The sequence below is a fragment of the Martes martes genome, assembly GCF_963455335.1.
Source record: "Martes martes genome assembly, chromosome: 7".
NCBI classification, from domain to species: Eukaryota; Metazoa; Chordata; class Mammalia; order Carnivora; family Mustelidae; genus Martes; species Martes martes.
In genome coordinates, this window is record NC_137894.1 from 79,256,177 (window position 1) to 79,270,296 (window position 14,120).

Here is a 14,120-nt window from a genome sequence, read left to right on the forward strand (position 1 = left end):
GAAGCTCTGGTTTCTTGTTTCCCAGAGTCAGTTTTCTACCGATATTTCAAAGAAGCTATAATTAATCAAGCTATAAGCTAGGGACCACAGGTCAGTGAGTTAGAGATATGTCACCTTTAGGATGCTTGAGACATGGTTACAAATCCCCATTGTCAATTGTTCATTCCATTTCTATGGAATATGGGGCAACAGTCTGTCTTCTGTAGCTGCTTCAAGCTGAATCTGGGCACAGAAGGGATTTTGGAATGGAAGGTCCTGACATAGTGTAGGACATAAGTCTTGGTCCCTTGTTCTAAGATGGAGAGGGGGATATCAGAGGTAGTTCTTTATCTAACACTTTGGACACTTTTTGCATAACCTGTTGGTACATAACATTAGTAGTTTTGCCCCTAAGTATATTCTAATAAGTATCGGTAATGCTGTAAGGCCCATTTTTATTACTCCCTCTAAAATAGATCTGATACTAGAGGGCATCCAAGAAAACAGGCCAGTAAACAAATCTTAACCCCCTTGAAGCAGAGGGGTGTGATGTTCTAAGCTCTGCTACAACCAAGTGGCCTGCTGTCTAATTTTGTCTACTAGTTTCAACCTGCGTGGAGGTGTTATTTTAAGTACAATAAGAAGAGTTGGCCATTACTCATATACCTCCTTGATCTGCTAAAACAGTCTAAGGCTACTCTGTTGTCTACTACCACTTTCACCAAAGAGTCCAGGCATTTTTGCAGGATGGCAGGAGAGTTAGCTGTTTTGTTAGCAATAGACAAAATTTCTCTTTTTCTTAAATTTTTTATTTCAATTCAATTTAATTAATGTATAGTGTATTATTAGTTTCTATAGTAGAAGTTAGTGATTCACTAATTGCATGTAAAACCCAGTGCTCATTACATCATAAGTGCCCTCCTTAATGCCCAGTAGACAAATTTTCTAACACATGTTGATGAGTTAAATCTCCCCACTAGGGGAGCAAAATATAACCAAAGAAATATTCATCTCCTTCTGGTATTCCCCCAGGGAGGTCCCCAGTGTTCTGGATGAATAATTTGAAAGAGCTAGTCCAATGGGCAATTTTAGACTTACTGTGAACTGAGAAGGGAGTAGTGAAAAAGCCTAACAAGCACACGCCTCCCATTGTCCAACCATTCAAACAACCATGAGCCGGTGGAGTCCTCTTATTATCCCCAGAGCTGAAAACATATCTAGGGGGTGTGCAGACAGGACCCAACCCTGACTGGAGGTTTAGAGAGGCATTTATAGGTGTAATAGGTGTTAAATTTTGGAACCAAGAGTTTGTGTGTGGGAGCTTACTTTCTCCTTCTTAACTAGCAGGCAGTTAATTTTCCCAAATCCTAATGAATGTTCTTTATTGGTGTATTATGTTACAAACGGGGGTCTGATGATCTCCATCTGAGGAGTTGAAGCACTTCTCAATAAAATAGCTTAGAGCAGGCGATTCTGCAAAGACCGTAACAGTAGAATTTTTACAATAGGTAGTTAATTGAGGGATTCCGTTCCGTCAATAGATATTTGTAAGTTTGTGTGTCTTCACTACTGCTTTGAACATGATGTTTGATGAGGGGTTGAGTAAGGAAGAAATAGGAGACTGGATGGTGGCTTACTAGATGGACCCAGTAAGTGACACAGGAAGCAAATCTATCATTCAAGGGGATACATGAGTAAAATTATACACGGGGATAACTGTAGGATTAGATAACCATGCTGACCAAGGCTGTGGATGACTGTTCCAACAATTGTTCACGTTAGCAGCAGTGAGTGACTAGTGCTCCATGTTTCCCCTGAGTCAGTGGTCTACTGAAATCTCAAAGAAGTCATAATTAGTCAAACTACAAGCTAGAAGCCACAAGCTATAAGCCAGAGGCTAGAGTTCTGTGAGTTAGAGATATGTTGTCTCTAGGCTGCTTGGGACACAGTTATATTCTGTTTTCTCCACATCTTTGTCAATACTGGTTATTTTCTGTTTTGTTTGTTTTACCACTATTCTAGTGACTATATTTCTTGTGATATCTTTTGTGGGTTTTTAAAAGATATTTTTTATTATTTATTAGAGAGAGAGAGAGCACAAGTGAGGGCAGAGGCAAAGGGAGAAGCAGACTGTCCGCTAAGCAGAAACCCCAACGTGGGTCTCTATCACAAGACCCCAGAGACCATGACCAGAGCCGAAGGCAAACACTTAACTGAATGAGCCACCCAGGCATCACTCTTTTGTGATTTTTATTTTGTTTTGTTTTTCTTTGTTTAAATATTTATTTATTTATTTGACACAGAGACAGCGAGAGAGGGAACACAAGCAGGGGGAGTGGGAGAGGGAGAAGTAGGGCTTCCTTCCGAGCAGGGAGCCGGAAGTGGGGCTTGATCTCAGAACCCTGGGATCATTACCTGAGCCAAGGGCAGACACTTAATGACTGAGCCACCCAGGTACCCCATTTTGTGGTTTTTGATTGGCATTTCCCTACTGCTTAATGACACTGAGCATTCTTTCATGTGTTGATTGAACATTTTTCTTTGAGAACTGTTCAGTCAAATCTTTTGTCCCTCTTTTAATTGGGTTGTCTTATTGTTGAGTTATGAATTCTTAGTATATTATGAATATAAGTTCCTTGTTATATTATATGATCTGCAAATATTTTCTTCCAGCCCGTGGATTTGTCTTTTACCTTTGTTAGTGGTATTCTTTGAAGTGCACATATTTTTTAAAATGATGAAGTTCAGTTTATCAAATTTTTCTTTTATTTTTGTGCTTTGGTATTGAGTCTCAGAAGTCATTACCTAATCCAGATAATTTCATAAATTTCAATTTCTAAGTGTTCATTGCTAGTATATAAAAATACAACTTATTTTTGTGTAGTGATTGTACATCCAAAAACCTATTAAATTCACATATTAGCTCTAGCTCCTTGTTTGTAGATCCTTAAGAATTTTATATAGATAATCATGTTACCTGCAAATAAAGTTTTACTTCTTTCTTTCCTATCTAAATGCTTTATTTTTCTTTAAAGCTCTTGCTTTTAATATTAGTTTTTGTGCTTTTAGTCACTTGCTGGTATGAATCCAACCCCTGGCTGCAATTTAATCTTGAATTGACTAAAGTGTAAAATCTTACTGACTCATGGGTTTGTATACATTTGGGAGACACTCAGCATTCTTTGGCACCAGTTTCTTGTAATGAATCAAGGAAACCTAAGGTTTCCTGGGTAACTGGACTCAATCATTAGATGGATATTTAGATTGTAAACAATATAATGGGCCAGACAGCCATAAATCTAAAATCCCCTATCATATCGTCTCTATGATAGAAATGGAGTTTTCAGTCTTTGCTGAAATAATAATTAAGGTGCTTTCATAGGAGCTAGATTTTGTAACCAATTATTTAGAGGAATAGAACTTTAAAGACCTCTAAGGAGCAGATAATGTGTATTGGAAGGTTGTCTCACTGCCAAAGATTTTATAAATGAGATACACTGCATCTCTTTTGCTTTAAATCTATCTTAAACATCTCAGTACTACAGGTAGCATTGCCTGGTACCAGTGATGTCAAAACGTTACCACACTATTTGACAACTCCTGGGACTATTTTAGTAGAAAACCGATCATCAAGTGGTCAACCACAGGTATGGGATTTGTGCTACAAAAGCATACTGGCCACTACCTGAAAATTGGGCAAGGATTGTACCTTGGTAAAGTGTTGCGAGACATCAATCTGGGTTCATTTTAGACGTCAATGCCCCTCTTAGAAAAATAAATATATAGATAATTACATGAGCAGAAAACTGGAGCTTGATTTGAGATCCAAACCCTATCTGCTCAAGGGGAGTTCTGGACTGCTTTCTTTTTCCCTCAGTTCTCTTGAATATATGTTCTCCAAAAGGCCCAGAACGTTGGGAGGATTCTACATGCTATGGGGTAGAGAACAGACAATATATGTAAGGCCTTTTACCAAATTAACATCTTATAATTCTGCAGATAAGTAAACAGATTTCCCATAAAAGCCAAACTATACTATTAGTTGATTGTTTTAGGTTAATGTCAGGTTTCCTATAGCTGCTCTTATCTCATGGGGTGTGTGAATTAAAACATTGTGATGGATAAAGAACAGGTTTTGTATGCAAATGAGCTGGAGTTAAATTCCAATTCTGCCTGCTGTGGACTTGGGTAAATTACTTAATTGCATTAAAACTTAATTTCATTTCGTATTTTAGTAGTCAGAATTAAGTAAATCAGCTTTTGAATAGTTTTAGTATAGTGTTTGGAATATGGAAATTATTGAATAAATGTTAGTTCCCTTTTTCTTTTCCAACTATATGCCTTTCATTGGTTAATCCCATTTATGAGAAATCTGGTTACCCATTATAATCACTGCCCACATACTGAAGTTTAATATCTATTACTGTACAAATGCTGAAAAAAGATGTGAACTGCTTCTGAGAGACCAGACTTATAAACTGAAATTATTGAAAAAAAGAGGAGGGAAAGTTAGATACTGAACATCATATCTGACTATCCACAAATTTCTCACTGTCCTTTTGAGCTACAGGTAGAGTTTATTAAAACTAATCCGTTCACTCATTAACAAGGATAAGTTTTTCAGACTAGTTGCCGAGGTGGAACGTGAAGAGCAAGTCACTGAGGAATTTATCATCAGCTCTGAGGGAAAAGGGGATAAACAAGGTGAAGATTCACTTGGGAGGAGAGTCTGGGCAACACCAAGCAGACCATACACCTAAAGGAACTGGACGTGGCATGCTTCATGCCATTGAGGGAAGGAAGAGGATGTTGACCTATGTTATGCCCATTTTGCCTACTCATAACTACCTATAAAATGCCTTTGCATTTAAAGTTTACAACAAACCTGTGAGGTAGTAGTAACTACATTTTATAAACCAATAGTGACACTCAGAGGACTGGGTCCTTTACACTTAGTTTGTAAGTAATAGTGCTGGTATTTAAATCCCTGACTGTTTAGGTCGAAAGTCCTTTACACTTAGTTTGTAAGTAATAGTGCTGGTATTTAAATTCCTGACTGTTTAGGTCTTAGCACTGTACTATTGGTATCCTTGAAGAATTTTCCCTAAAGAACAGCCATCAAGGTCTAGGATTTAAGCAAGTGCCTGCTTCCTAAATGGTAATTCTGTGCCCTGGACCTTAGTAAGAATTTGAAATTTTCTTCCACCCCCATCAAAACAGGCAGGTGAGAATTGAGCTCATTATAATTGAATCACTTTATCAACTCACTTGAGAAATAATTTCCCTCAAGTATTCTGGGAGGGATTAAAAAATCAAAGTACACAAAATAACCTGAAAACAGTTTTGATTGCCAGCAATTGTATCCAAGAATTTTTAAGATTCAGTTCAAACATGTTATTCATTACTGGATTTATTGTGGGTGGCATTACCAATGTGTGTGCCTGCATGTGGAGTTACTTTTAACTGGAAGAGGGCTCTGATTTCTATGTAAACACTTCAGGCCAAAAGACAGCAATTAAGAAAAGCAAACAAGACAACCATTTGAAACACCAGTCTAGAGAGGAAGAATATTAACAAAACAGATCATAACTTTGACCTATATTAGAACACCATGTTTCATACTGGCTACAAACAAACTTTGGGCCCTTCTTGCTAAAATCACACAGTTACCCAGCAGGAATGGTATCATTCCAAATCACTGTTGTTAATAAACCTACTTATTATCCAAACAACCCTGAAACAAGAAACCTGAAATTGCTGTTTTGGGTGGTGCTTCCTGCTGCCAGGAGGTGGTGTGTTTGACTTAAAAGACAGCAAACCACAGTTAGGTTAAAAATTTAGATCAAAACATTTATGTGACTGAGACACCGAGGAAAAGAATTCTGTTTGGTAGCAAACAGCCTACTTCTTCTAAAATGTATGCTGATTCAAGTTTAAAAATTGATGTAAAAAGACTGGTCAGGCAAACTAATATACGGAATATTTTAGTGTACACAGGGAAAACTCCATTCAGAAATTCATTAGTACTGCTGATAGCATAGTAGATGCTTAATAAATACTTACTGATCATGGAATCAGACACTAATAATGGCCATATACTTATTTTGCACAGTATTCTCATTATGACTCGTACATAAGAAGTGATCAATTAGATGGGCTAATTTGTTTTGCAAATAAGTATATTCCTAAGTATTTGAATATTACTGAGAATTGTAGAAAAAAGCCTATGGAACAGAAAAGAAAAATGAGCACAGAGAGGGTCATTAAAGAAGAAAGTGAAAACAACAAATCTGAGGTATATATGGAAGAATTAACAAGATCGTGAGTAGAGTAGGAATAGTTAAGATACAAAGTTAGTTTGAGAAAAGATAATTACTTCTATTTCATGCTTTCAAATGTTTGTTAGGAGTTAGGGAAAAAGAATTTGGGGAAACGAGTCTCTTGGTAGCCTGTATTCTTTGGAGGGACTAATTGCGACATATTTTAAACTGTGCTGGCCAGTATTGAAGCCACAAGTCACATGTGGCTATGAACACTCGAAATACGGCTAGGAAGTACAACTGAAATGTGATGTAAGTGTAAAATATAGAGTTGACTGTTGAACATAGCATGTGTTGGGGCACCGACCTCCCCATGCAGTAAAAAATCCATGTATATGGGGCGCCTGGGTGGCTCAGTGGGTTAAAGCCTCTGCCTTCGTCTCGAGTCCTGATCCCAGAGTCCTGGGATCGAGCCCCGTGTCGGGCTCTCTCTGCTCAGCGGGGAGCCTGCTTCCTCCTCACTCTCTCTGCCTGCCTCTCTGCCTACTTGTGATCTCTGTCTGTGAAATAAATAAATAAATAAATCTTAAAAAAAAAAAAATCCATGTATAACTTTTGACTCATCAAAAAACTTTACTAATAACCTACTATTGACCAGAAGGCTTACTGATAATATAAATAGTCAATTAACACATATTTTGTATATTGTATATATTGTATATTGTATTCTTACAATACAGTAAACTAGAGAAAAGAAAATGTTAAGAAAATCATATGGAAGAGAAAAGACATTTAGAGTACTATTACTGTATTTATTGAAAAAAATCCACATGTAAATGGACCTGCACAGTTCAAATCCATATTGTTCAATAGTCAATTGTCAATCAATTTTGAAGACTTAACACAAAAAAAGATTGTAAAATATCTCATGAATAATTGATTCTACTGATTACATATTAACATTTAAATATTTTAAATATGGTGGGTTAAATAAAATACATTATTTCAGCTAATTTCATCTGTTTATTTTGTTTGTTAGTTTGTTTTGAGGTGGTTACCAGAAAACTGAAAACTCTATTTGTGGCTAACAAATTGTCTTGGGCAATGCAGGTCTAAAGAATTTGCTGACAGACTAAATGGGACCTAGTCTAGTTTGTTGCTCCCCTAGCATAATCTCCAAAAGAAATACCTTTTTGGTAAAGCAGTATGTTGACATTTGAGTCAAGTCTATAATGACAAAATAAGAGATGCTGAAGAAAGAAGTGTGAAATCATGACTGGGAAAAATAAAAGTTACACTATTTTTACATGCTTGCTTAACTCCTCAGCTACCAATACCCAACCCTCTCCTTTCCTCCCTCCCCACCCTAACCCAAACACACCCATGCTGTTTCTAGGCTAGGTATCCTATTATAAGAACCTGAGTATGCCTCTTATTAGACTCTTTTTTTTTTTTAGATTTTATTTACTTATTTATTTATTTGAGAAAGAAGAGAAAGAAAGAGTACACAAGCAGGAGCACCCAAGATTTATTTTATTTATTTATTTATTTATTTATTTATTTGAAAGAGATAGAGAGAGTGAACAAGAAAGAGAGCACAAGCAGGGAGAGGGACAGAGGAAGAGGGAGAAGCAGTCTCCCTGTCAGGCAGGGAGCACCATTCGGGGCTCAATCCCATAATCCCAAGATCCTGACCTGAGCCAAAGACAGATGCTTAACTGACTGAGCCACCCAGGTGCCCCTGATTAGACTCTGAGTGGTCTCTTCTAGAGGTACATTTCTCATTGTATAACTCTGATAGGGTTCTGAGTAGCAAGAAACTTGATATAATAAAAAGTTTCATTCCAAGGTCTCAGGGACGGTCACCAGTGAGGAGAGTTAGATGAGGTAACCTTGGGTACCAGGCACAATATTAATAGGGATTCATAAGGAGTGATTTAATGGCGGAAAGCTAAAAGTTTATCCTCAGGGTGAACAGACATTTAGGGACCTACCAGGGAATAAGGGGAGACAAGGATCTGCTGAAAGTCTGGGTTAACTGTTTGCTTTAAGTGTCATTAGGAGACGAGGATCAAGAAAATCTGGGGCACCTGGGTGGCTAAGGCATCTAAGTGGCTAAGTCAGTTAAGTCTGCCTTTGGCTCAGGGATTGAGCCCCAAGTGGGGCTCCCTGCTCAGTGAAGGGTCTGTCTTTCCCTCTCCCTTTGCCCTTCCCCCTGCTTGTGCTCTAAACCTTGTTCACTCTGTCTCTGTCAAAGAAAAAAAGAAGGAAGAAGGAAAGAAGGAAGGAAGGAAGGAAGGGATGGAAGGAAGGAAGAGGGAGGGAGGGATGGAGAGAGGAAGGAAAAAGGAGGGAAGAAAGGAAGGAAGAAAGAAAATCTGACTCATGTGAAAGGTAGAAATGATTACCAAAAGTTCAATGTGACTAACTCAGGGAGGAATGAGTTGCTGTAAAGAACAATTTAGTCCATCAATGTATGTCAGTTCTTGGTGAGTGCTAATGTAAGAATGAATGCCATTTTGCAGGGCCAGGTTTATCAGTATTACTGTAGAGCAGAATATTATTACTTTTCTAATTCAATAATGCCATTCTTTATTTTCACTTATATGTCTTTGGGGGTTCAATAGCCCTAACTTTGGAGGCAATAGTTTAGGAGACAAAGCAATACAGTTTTGTGAAGTCTTTTGATAGTATAGATGTACCCTAACTCTCAATCACCTCCCTCTTGATGGATGGTTGTTTCTAATTAGGAGTGCCTCAAAACATACTCTCATGCATATTTCTGTAGGAGAATCCCAAAGGTGAGAAAATTTGGTCAAAGAGTTGTTTTTCAAAGAGTTGTAGTAATGCATGCACCCAATAGACAAGAATGTGCATTTTACCACCACACCCTCCCAGTATTAGAGGTTATGACTTGTTTCAATTTTTGCCACTCCAAGAAAGGAAAATTGGTTTTTGGATGTGTGGTAGTAAGTTTGAGTATTTTCTTGTTCATTGTCCTTTCTCATTTTCTCTTTGCCTCATCACTTATTTTGCTCGTTTAAAATTTTTTTTTAATTTTTAAAAGATTTTATTTATTTATTTGACACAGAGAGAGAGAGAGAGAGAAAGAGAGATCACAAGTAGGCAGATGGGCGATGGGGGAAGCAGGCCCCCTGCCAAGCAGAGAGAGGCTCCATCCCAGGACCTTTGGATCATGACCTGAGCCAAAGGCAGAGGCATAACCCACTGAGCCACCCAGGTGCCCCTTATTTTGCTCATTTTTATTACTTTTTGAAAAAAATCAAATTATAAAAATTGTTTACATTACAGTTGTTAACCTTAAATCATATGTATTTTAAATGTTATCACAACTCTTTCATTTATCTTTTGAGGTTTGATGGTGAATCTTGCCATCTAAATACTTTAAGCTTTAACATAGCCATGTGTATTTGCAGGAGAGGGAAGATTTTTCGTCTATCCTCTTGGTAGAACTTGGAGTCCTGCAAACTAAACTGGCAAAGGCAGACTAACAGGAAGAAAGCTGTAAATTTTTCTTTTTAATTTTACATGCACAGGGGTCCACAGAAAAAAGTAAAGACTCAAAAAAGTGGTTAGGCTTGAGAGCCTCTACGCTATTTTAATGAAGGAGAATAAATTGTGAAATGACTAGACAAAGGAAGAGGAGTTTGGGTTTCCAGAAGTGGAAATTGTAGGAATGGGGGAAACTAACGGTAGATAAATGTTATTTAGTAAGACTTTTTTATGCCATTGCCAACTCCATCTCCAGTGCTAAGGGATGTTCTCCTCCTTTGGGTACTAGAGAAGAAAGGAACATCTTCGCAAAGGGAAATTTATGCCCTGCTTTTGTTAGATGGGGGAAGGTAGAGTTCTTCCTGTGTTTGTTTCTCAGTTGCCTTCAGCTCAAAATAATTCTTATTCCGAAGTGTTGGCATGGCTTATGCATCTTCTATTTTATGGCTTCTAAGTTTCCTTCCTTCCTTAAGAAATCTCTTTTACCTAAAGTCACAGTTATTCTAATTTTTCTCCTAATACACTTTTGCTATATTTTTATATTTCAACCTATAATTCTTGTAGAATTTATCTGCCATATGGTGCCAGGTAGACGCCTAACTTTTTATCTTCCAGATAGATAGCCAGTTATTGCCTTCTCTTGCCAATTAATGAATGAAAATATTCCTTGCCCACTAAACTGAAATGCCACCCTTATATTAATATTCTAAGTACAGTTGAATTTTTCTGCATTCTCTATGTATTTATCCTTTTTAATGCCAATAATTTTTTCCATTACAACTCCTTGATCATAATAGCTTTGTGTTAAGTTTTACTATCTAGTAAGACACATTGCCAACTACCAGCTTCTGCTACTCTTCTTTCTCTAAACCATTCTTAAATATTCATCTTCCATTTGTAAATATTGAAATCATTTATATTCTCAGATTTTTTATATATCCTGTACTTTAAAAACATTTATTTCTAGGCATTTTATTGTTCTTGTCAGTCATGTTGCTTATGATAAGAACCTTTCAAAGTAAGTTCTAGGAGCTCTTCTGCCAAAGCACTTTGTGTTGGCTCTTGTGTGTGAACTGATGACCACTGGTCCCAGAATTGTTTTTGTCTTGTTTTCTGCAACATATAGTGTGAACAGGAGGAGGATAGCAGGGAAGAGAGAGGGTTATATTAGATATGATTCAAATTTTCTATGGGACAGTTCTCAGTTAATTCAGATTACTGAGGGGTTATTGGAAACTAAATAAGATACTTTTGTGGGGTTTTTTCCTCCAGTTTTTGTAGCTTTTAGTAAGAGGAATACTCATATCAGTGTATTTTACTTAATTTAAAAAATTTATTAGGTATCTGAGTGCACAGCTTGATGGCCTGATTTGTTAGATTTAAATATATCCTGTAGTGAATATTATCTTTTTTTAATGTACATTTTTAAAAGATTTTATTTATTTATTTGACAGAGAGAGAGAGATCACAAGTAGGCAGGCAGAGAGAGAGGGGGAAATATGCTCTCTGCCAAGCAGAGAGCCCAATGCGGGACTTGATTCTAGGACCCTGAGACCATAACCTGAGCTGAAGGCAGAGGCTTAACCCACTGAGCCACTAAGGTGCCCCTGGATATTTTCTTTAAAATGTTCTTAAGTCTAATTACTTAGGCTCTTTGATTTAGTCAGTGGGTATTTATTGCAGGTCCTCTTTGTTAATGAAATGCTATAGCATTACTTGAATACTGATTGTATTCAAAAATCATCTATATACACTCTTGGTGGGGGGGTAAAAGTTTAAAAAGTGCAAATCACCTGATATTCCACTCAATAAACACAAGCCCTAGACAATTTATACAATAAAGCCTGGCTAGTCCTCTGCGAAAAAAATATGTCAGTGACTTTAAGGGACCTTCCTTTGTGGATGAGAAATTAATATCATTGATCTGACTGATGGCAGGGCTGCTAGTAATAACTTTGTCAACATCTTGGTGGAAGAAATTGAATTTATTTAGAGTCCAAAAAGAAAATCTGAGTAAGGAAAACTCAGAGGAAAACACTAAAACAAAAGTTAACAGTTAAAGTAAGTTAAGACAATACAAAACATGTCTATTTTATAATTGTCTTGGGGGCTTTTCAAGGGCAATTTGAATATTTAACTTTTGCTTTCAGATTAACTTGAGAATTTAATTCCTGTGAAGGATGAAATTTAATGGTGGGAAGTTGCCAAGAATTATGAGAGACATAGGAAAATATGACATCATTTCTGCCTTCAAAGAACTTGAAGGAGCAATGTATGTAATGTGGCCATATTAAATACATTAAATAATACATTAAATAATGACATTAAATAATACTACATATCATGGATGATAAAATGTGTGGTCAAACCATTACCATATAATTATTGAATGAATGTATGAATGAATGGAGACAGACTATTCAAACATTATACTTTTATACATTTATTAAGTCTGATTCTGTATCTAGAGTATACAATTTCTAACAATTTCTTTTAAAAAAACAATTAAAATTCCAAGAGTAAAACATGTTCTTATTTTAAAAATTCAACTGGTTATAAAGCAGAAGATAAAGTCTCTTCACATCTCCATTCACCAATCTATCAGAGGTAACTTTTTACAGTCTACTGTCCATCTGGAAACTTTGTATGCCATGTACATACACATATTTTTAAATGATACAATATATAGTTCTTCTACGGGTTTTTTTTTAATATTTCATTTGAGTACCTACTGACCTACATCTTTATGTTTAGTTTCTGTACAGTGTTGAGTGTATCAGATCCTAAAGTATCATAACTTATTTAATCATTTCCTTATTGATAAACACGTTATTTCCTATTTTCCACAGTTAAATACAGTACACCCGTTAATAGCTTTATACTCCCTTCTGTCAGATTATCTGTAAAACAAATTCATAGAAATCTAAACTTCCAAATTGTAGTTTTGACAGAAGCCGAAGGTGTTCTGTCACGGCTTGGTTTGAAATGCTCTGTTTAGGTAAATCAGTACTATCAGATGTGAGGATTATCTGGTGGCAATGTCAAAAAAAAAAAAAAAGTTGTTTAGTTTCCTTTTTGGAGGGGTTTGGGGCTAAAAAATGTTGTCTTCTTTCCTTTCTTATAGATCCCTGACGCACTCTCCTCCCCCTTCAGAAGCAGTCCTTGGTAAAGGAAAATGACATTGTTCTCCTAAGAATCTCACAGGACAACTACGTAATAATCATGTAAAATAGTCTCTTATCGGAGGCAGGGGGGAGGGGGGATTTGTCGCCTTCTAACATTTATCCTCAAGTACTTTATTTGGTACCGGGAACTCGTTAGACCACCACTTACTTTCAGTTTGTGATTGGAATAAGCGTGATTGGTGCGCTTGGCTTTTTGTCTTCCTCAAACAGGGGAGGGGAGGTTAAATGTCCTGACTGTGCGGGAATTGAGGTGGCCCAGGGAAAATGGGTTTGCGCAGGGTTTGTTTTTTCCTCTTCGCTGTAGTTGTTTACGCGGGGGCGATGGGAGGAGTAAAAACGTCAGGGCCCCATTAGTGCTTTTATTCTCTCCAGTCCTTGAAGGAACTAAACTTCAGTGCGTCTCTGTCCATTTCATAAACAGAAAGATCCTCTCAAGAGTCACCGGGCAGAAACGCCGACTCTATGCCAGGACTCTTCTATGACCTGCGAAGTAAGAACACAGACAAAAGACACTGAAGCGCAAGCAGCACAACAGAGAACACACTCCTCCAGAAAAAAGCCTTGCGTACTTCACCCACCCCCATGTCCCGCGATGCCGCGGGCCCCGCCACACAGGAGGCGGAGCCTAGAGCACCTTCCGGATTGCAGGCGGAAGTAGATGAATTTGAATCTTGTGGACCGTTGGATGGGGTTGCTCGCGGTCTGCTTTGCGGCTCCGCGAAAGAAGGGAAAAGTGACACGATCGTTCTGGAACTTCTGCCTAGCGCTCCTTGGTGAGTGAATGGAGAACGGGAAGTAACTGAGTATTCCAGGGACAGAATTCGGGCCGTTGGATGGGACAGACCCGAGAGGGGGGACAGCGCAGCGGAGGCCTCGGAGTGCCTTTGGGGTTGTCGGGTGGTGGGGTTGGGCTGGAATTCGGGGCGCTGGGAAGCGTCTCCCAGGACGGCGCACACGAGCCAACTCAGAACATACTGAGGATTCCGAGGTCCCCCGCCCCTTACATTAAGACTAGTTTAATCTTTCTGGTAAACGCAGTTTAGTATTTCCGCCAGTTGGACTCGAATGCTGAAGCTGAACAGTAGTTAGATCTAATTGCGAAAGCGTTACGACAGGTAAAAGAATCTTCCTTTATTAAAGATGGAAGGTTGGGGGCAGGTTTAGAATGAGGAGATGCTGTACT

At 37.9% G+C, this 14,120-nt stretch overlaps 1 protein-coding gene across 3 annotated transcripts in view; it reads left to right on the forward strand.

Moving 5' to 3' along the window:
- Positions 1-13,597: 13,597 nt before the first annotated feature.
- Positions 13,598-14,120, forward strand: part of G2E3 (G2/M-phase specific E3 ubiquitin protein ligase) — a 59,261-nt gene continuing 58,738 nt past the window's right edge. The window contains exon 1 of one of the 3 annotated variants that reach the window (XM_080807895.1): positions 13,598-13,710. In XM_080807895.1, coding sequence (XP_080664021.1) covers positions 13,623-13,710 — 88 coding nt within the window. In that variant the 5' untranslated portion in view covers positions 13,598-13,622. The remainder of the gene's footprint in view (positions 13,711-14,120) is intronic. The other 2 variants (XM_080807896.1, XM_080807897.1) reach the window with 2 other exon arrangements.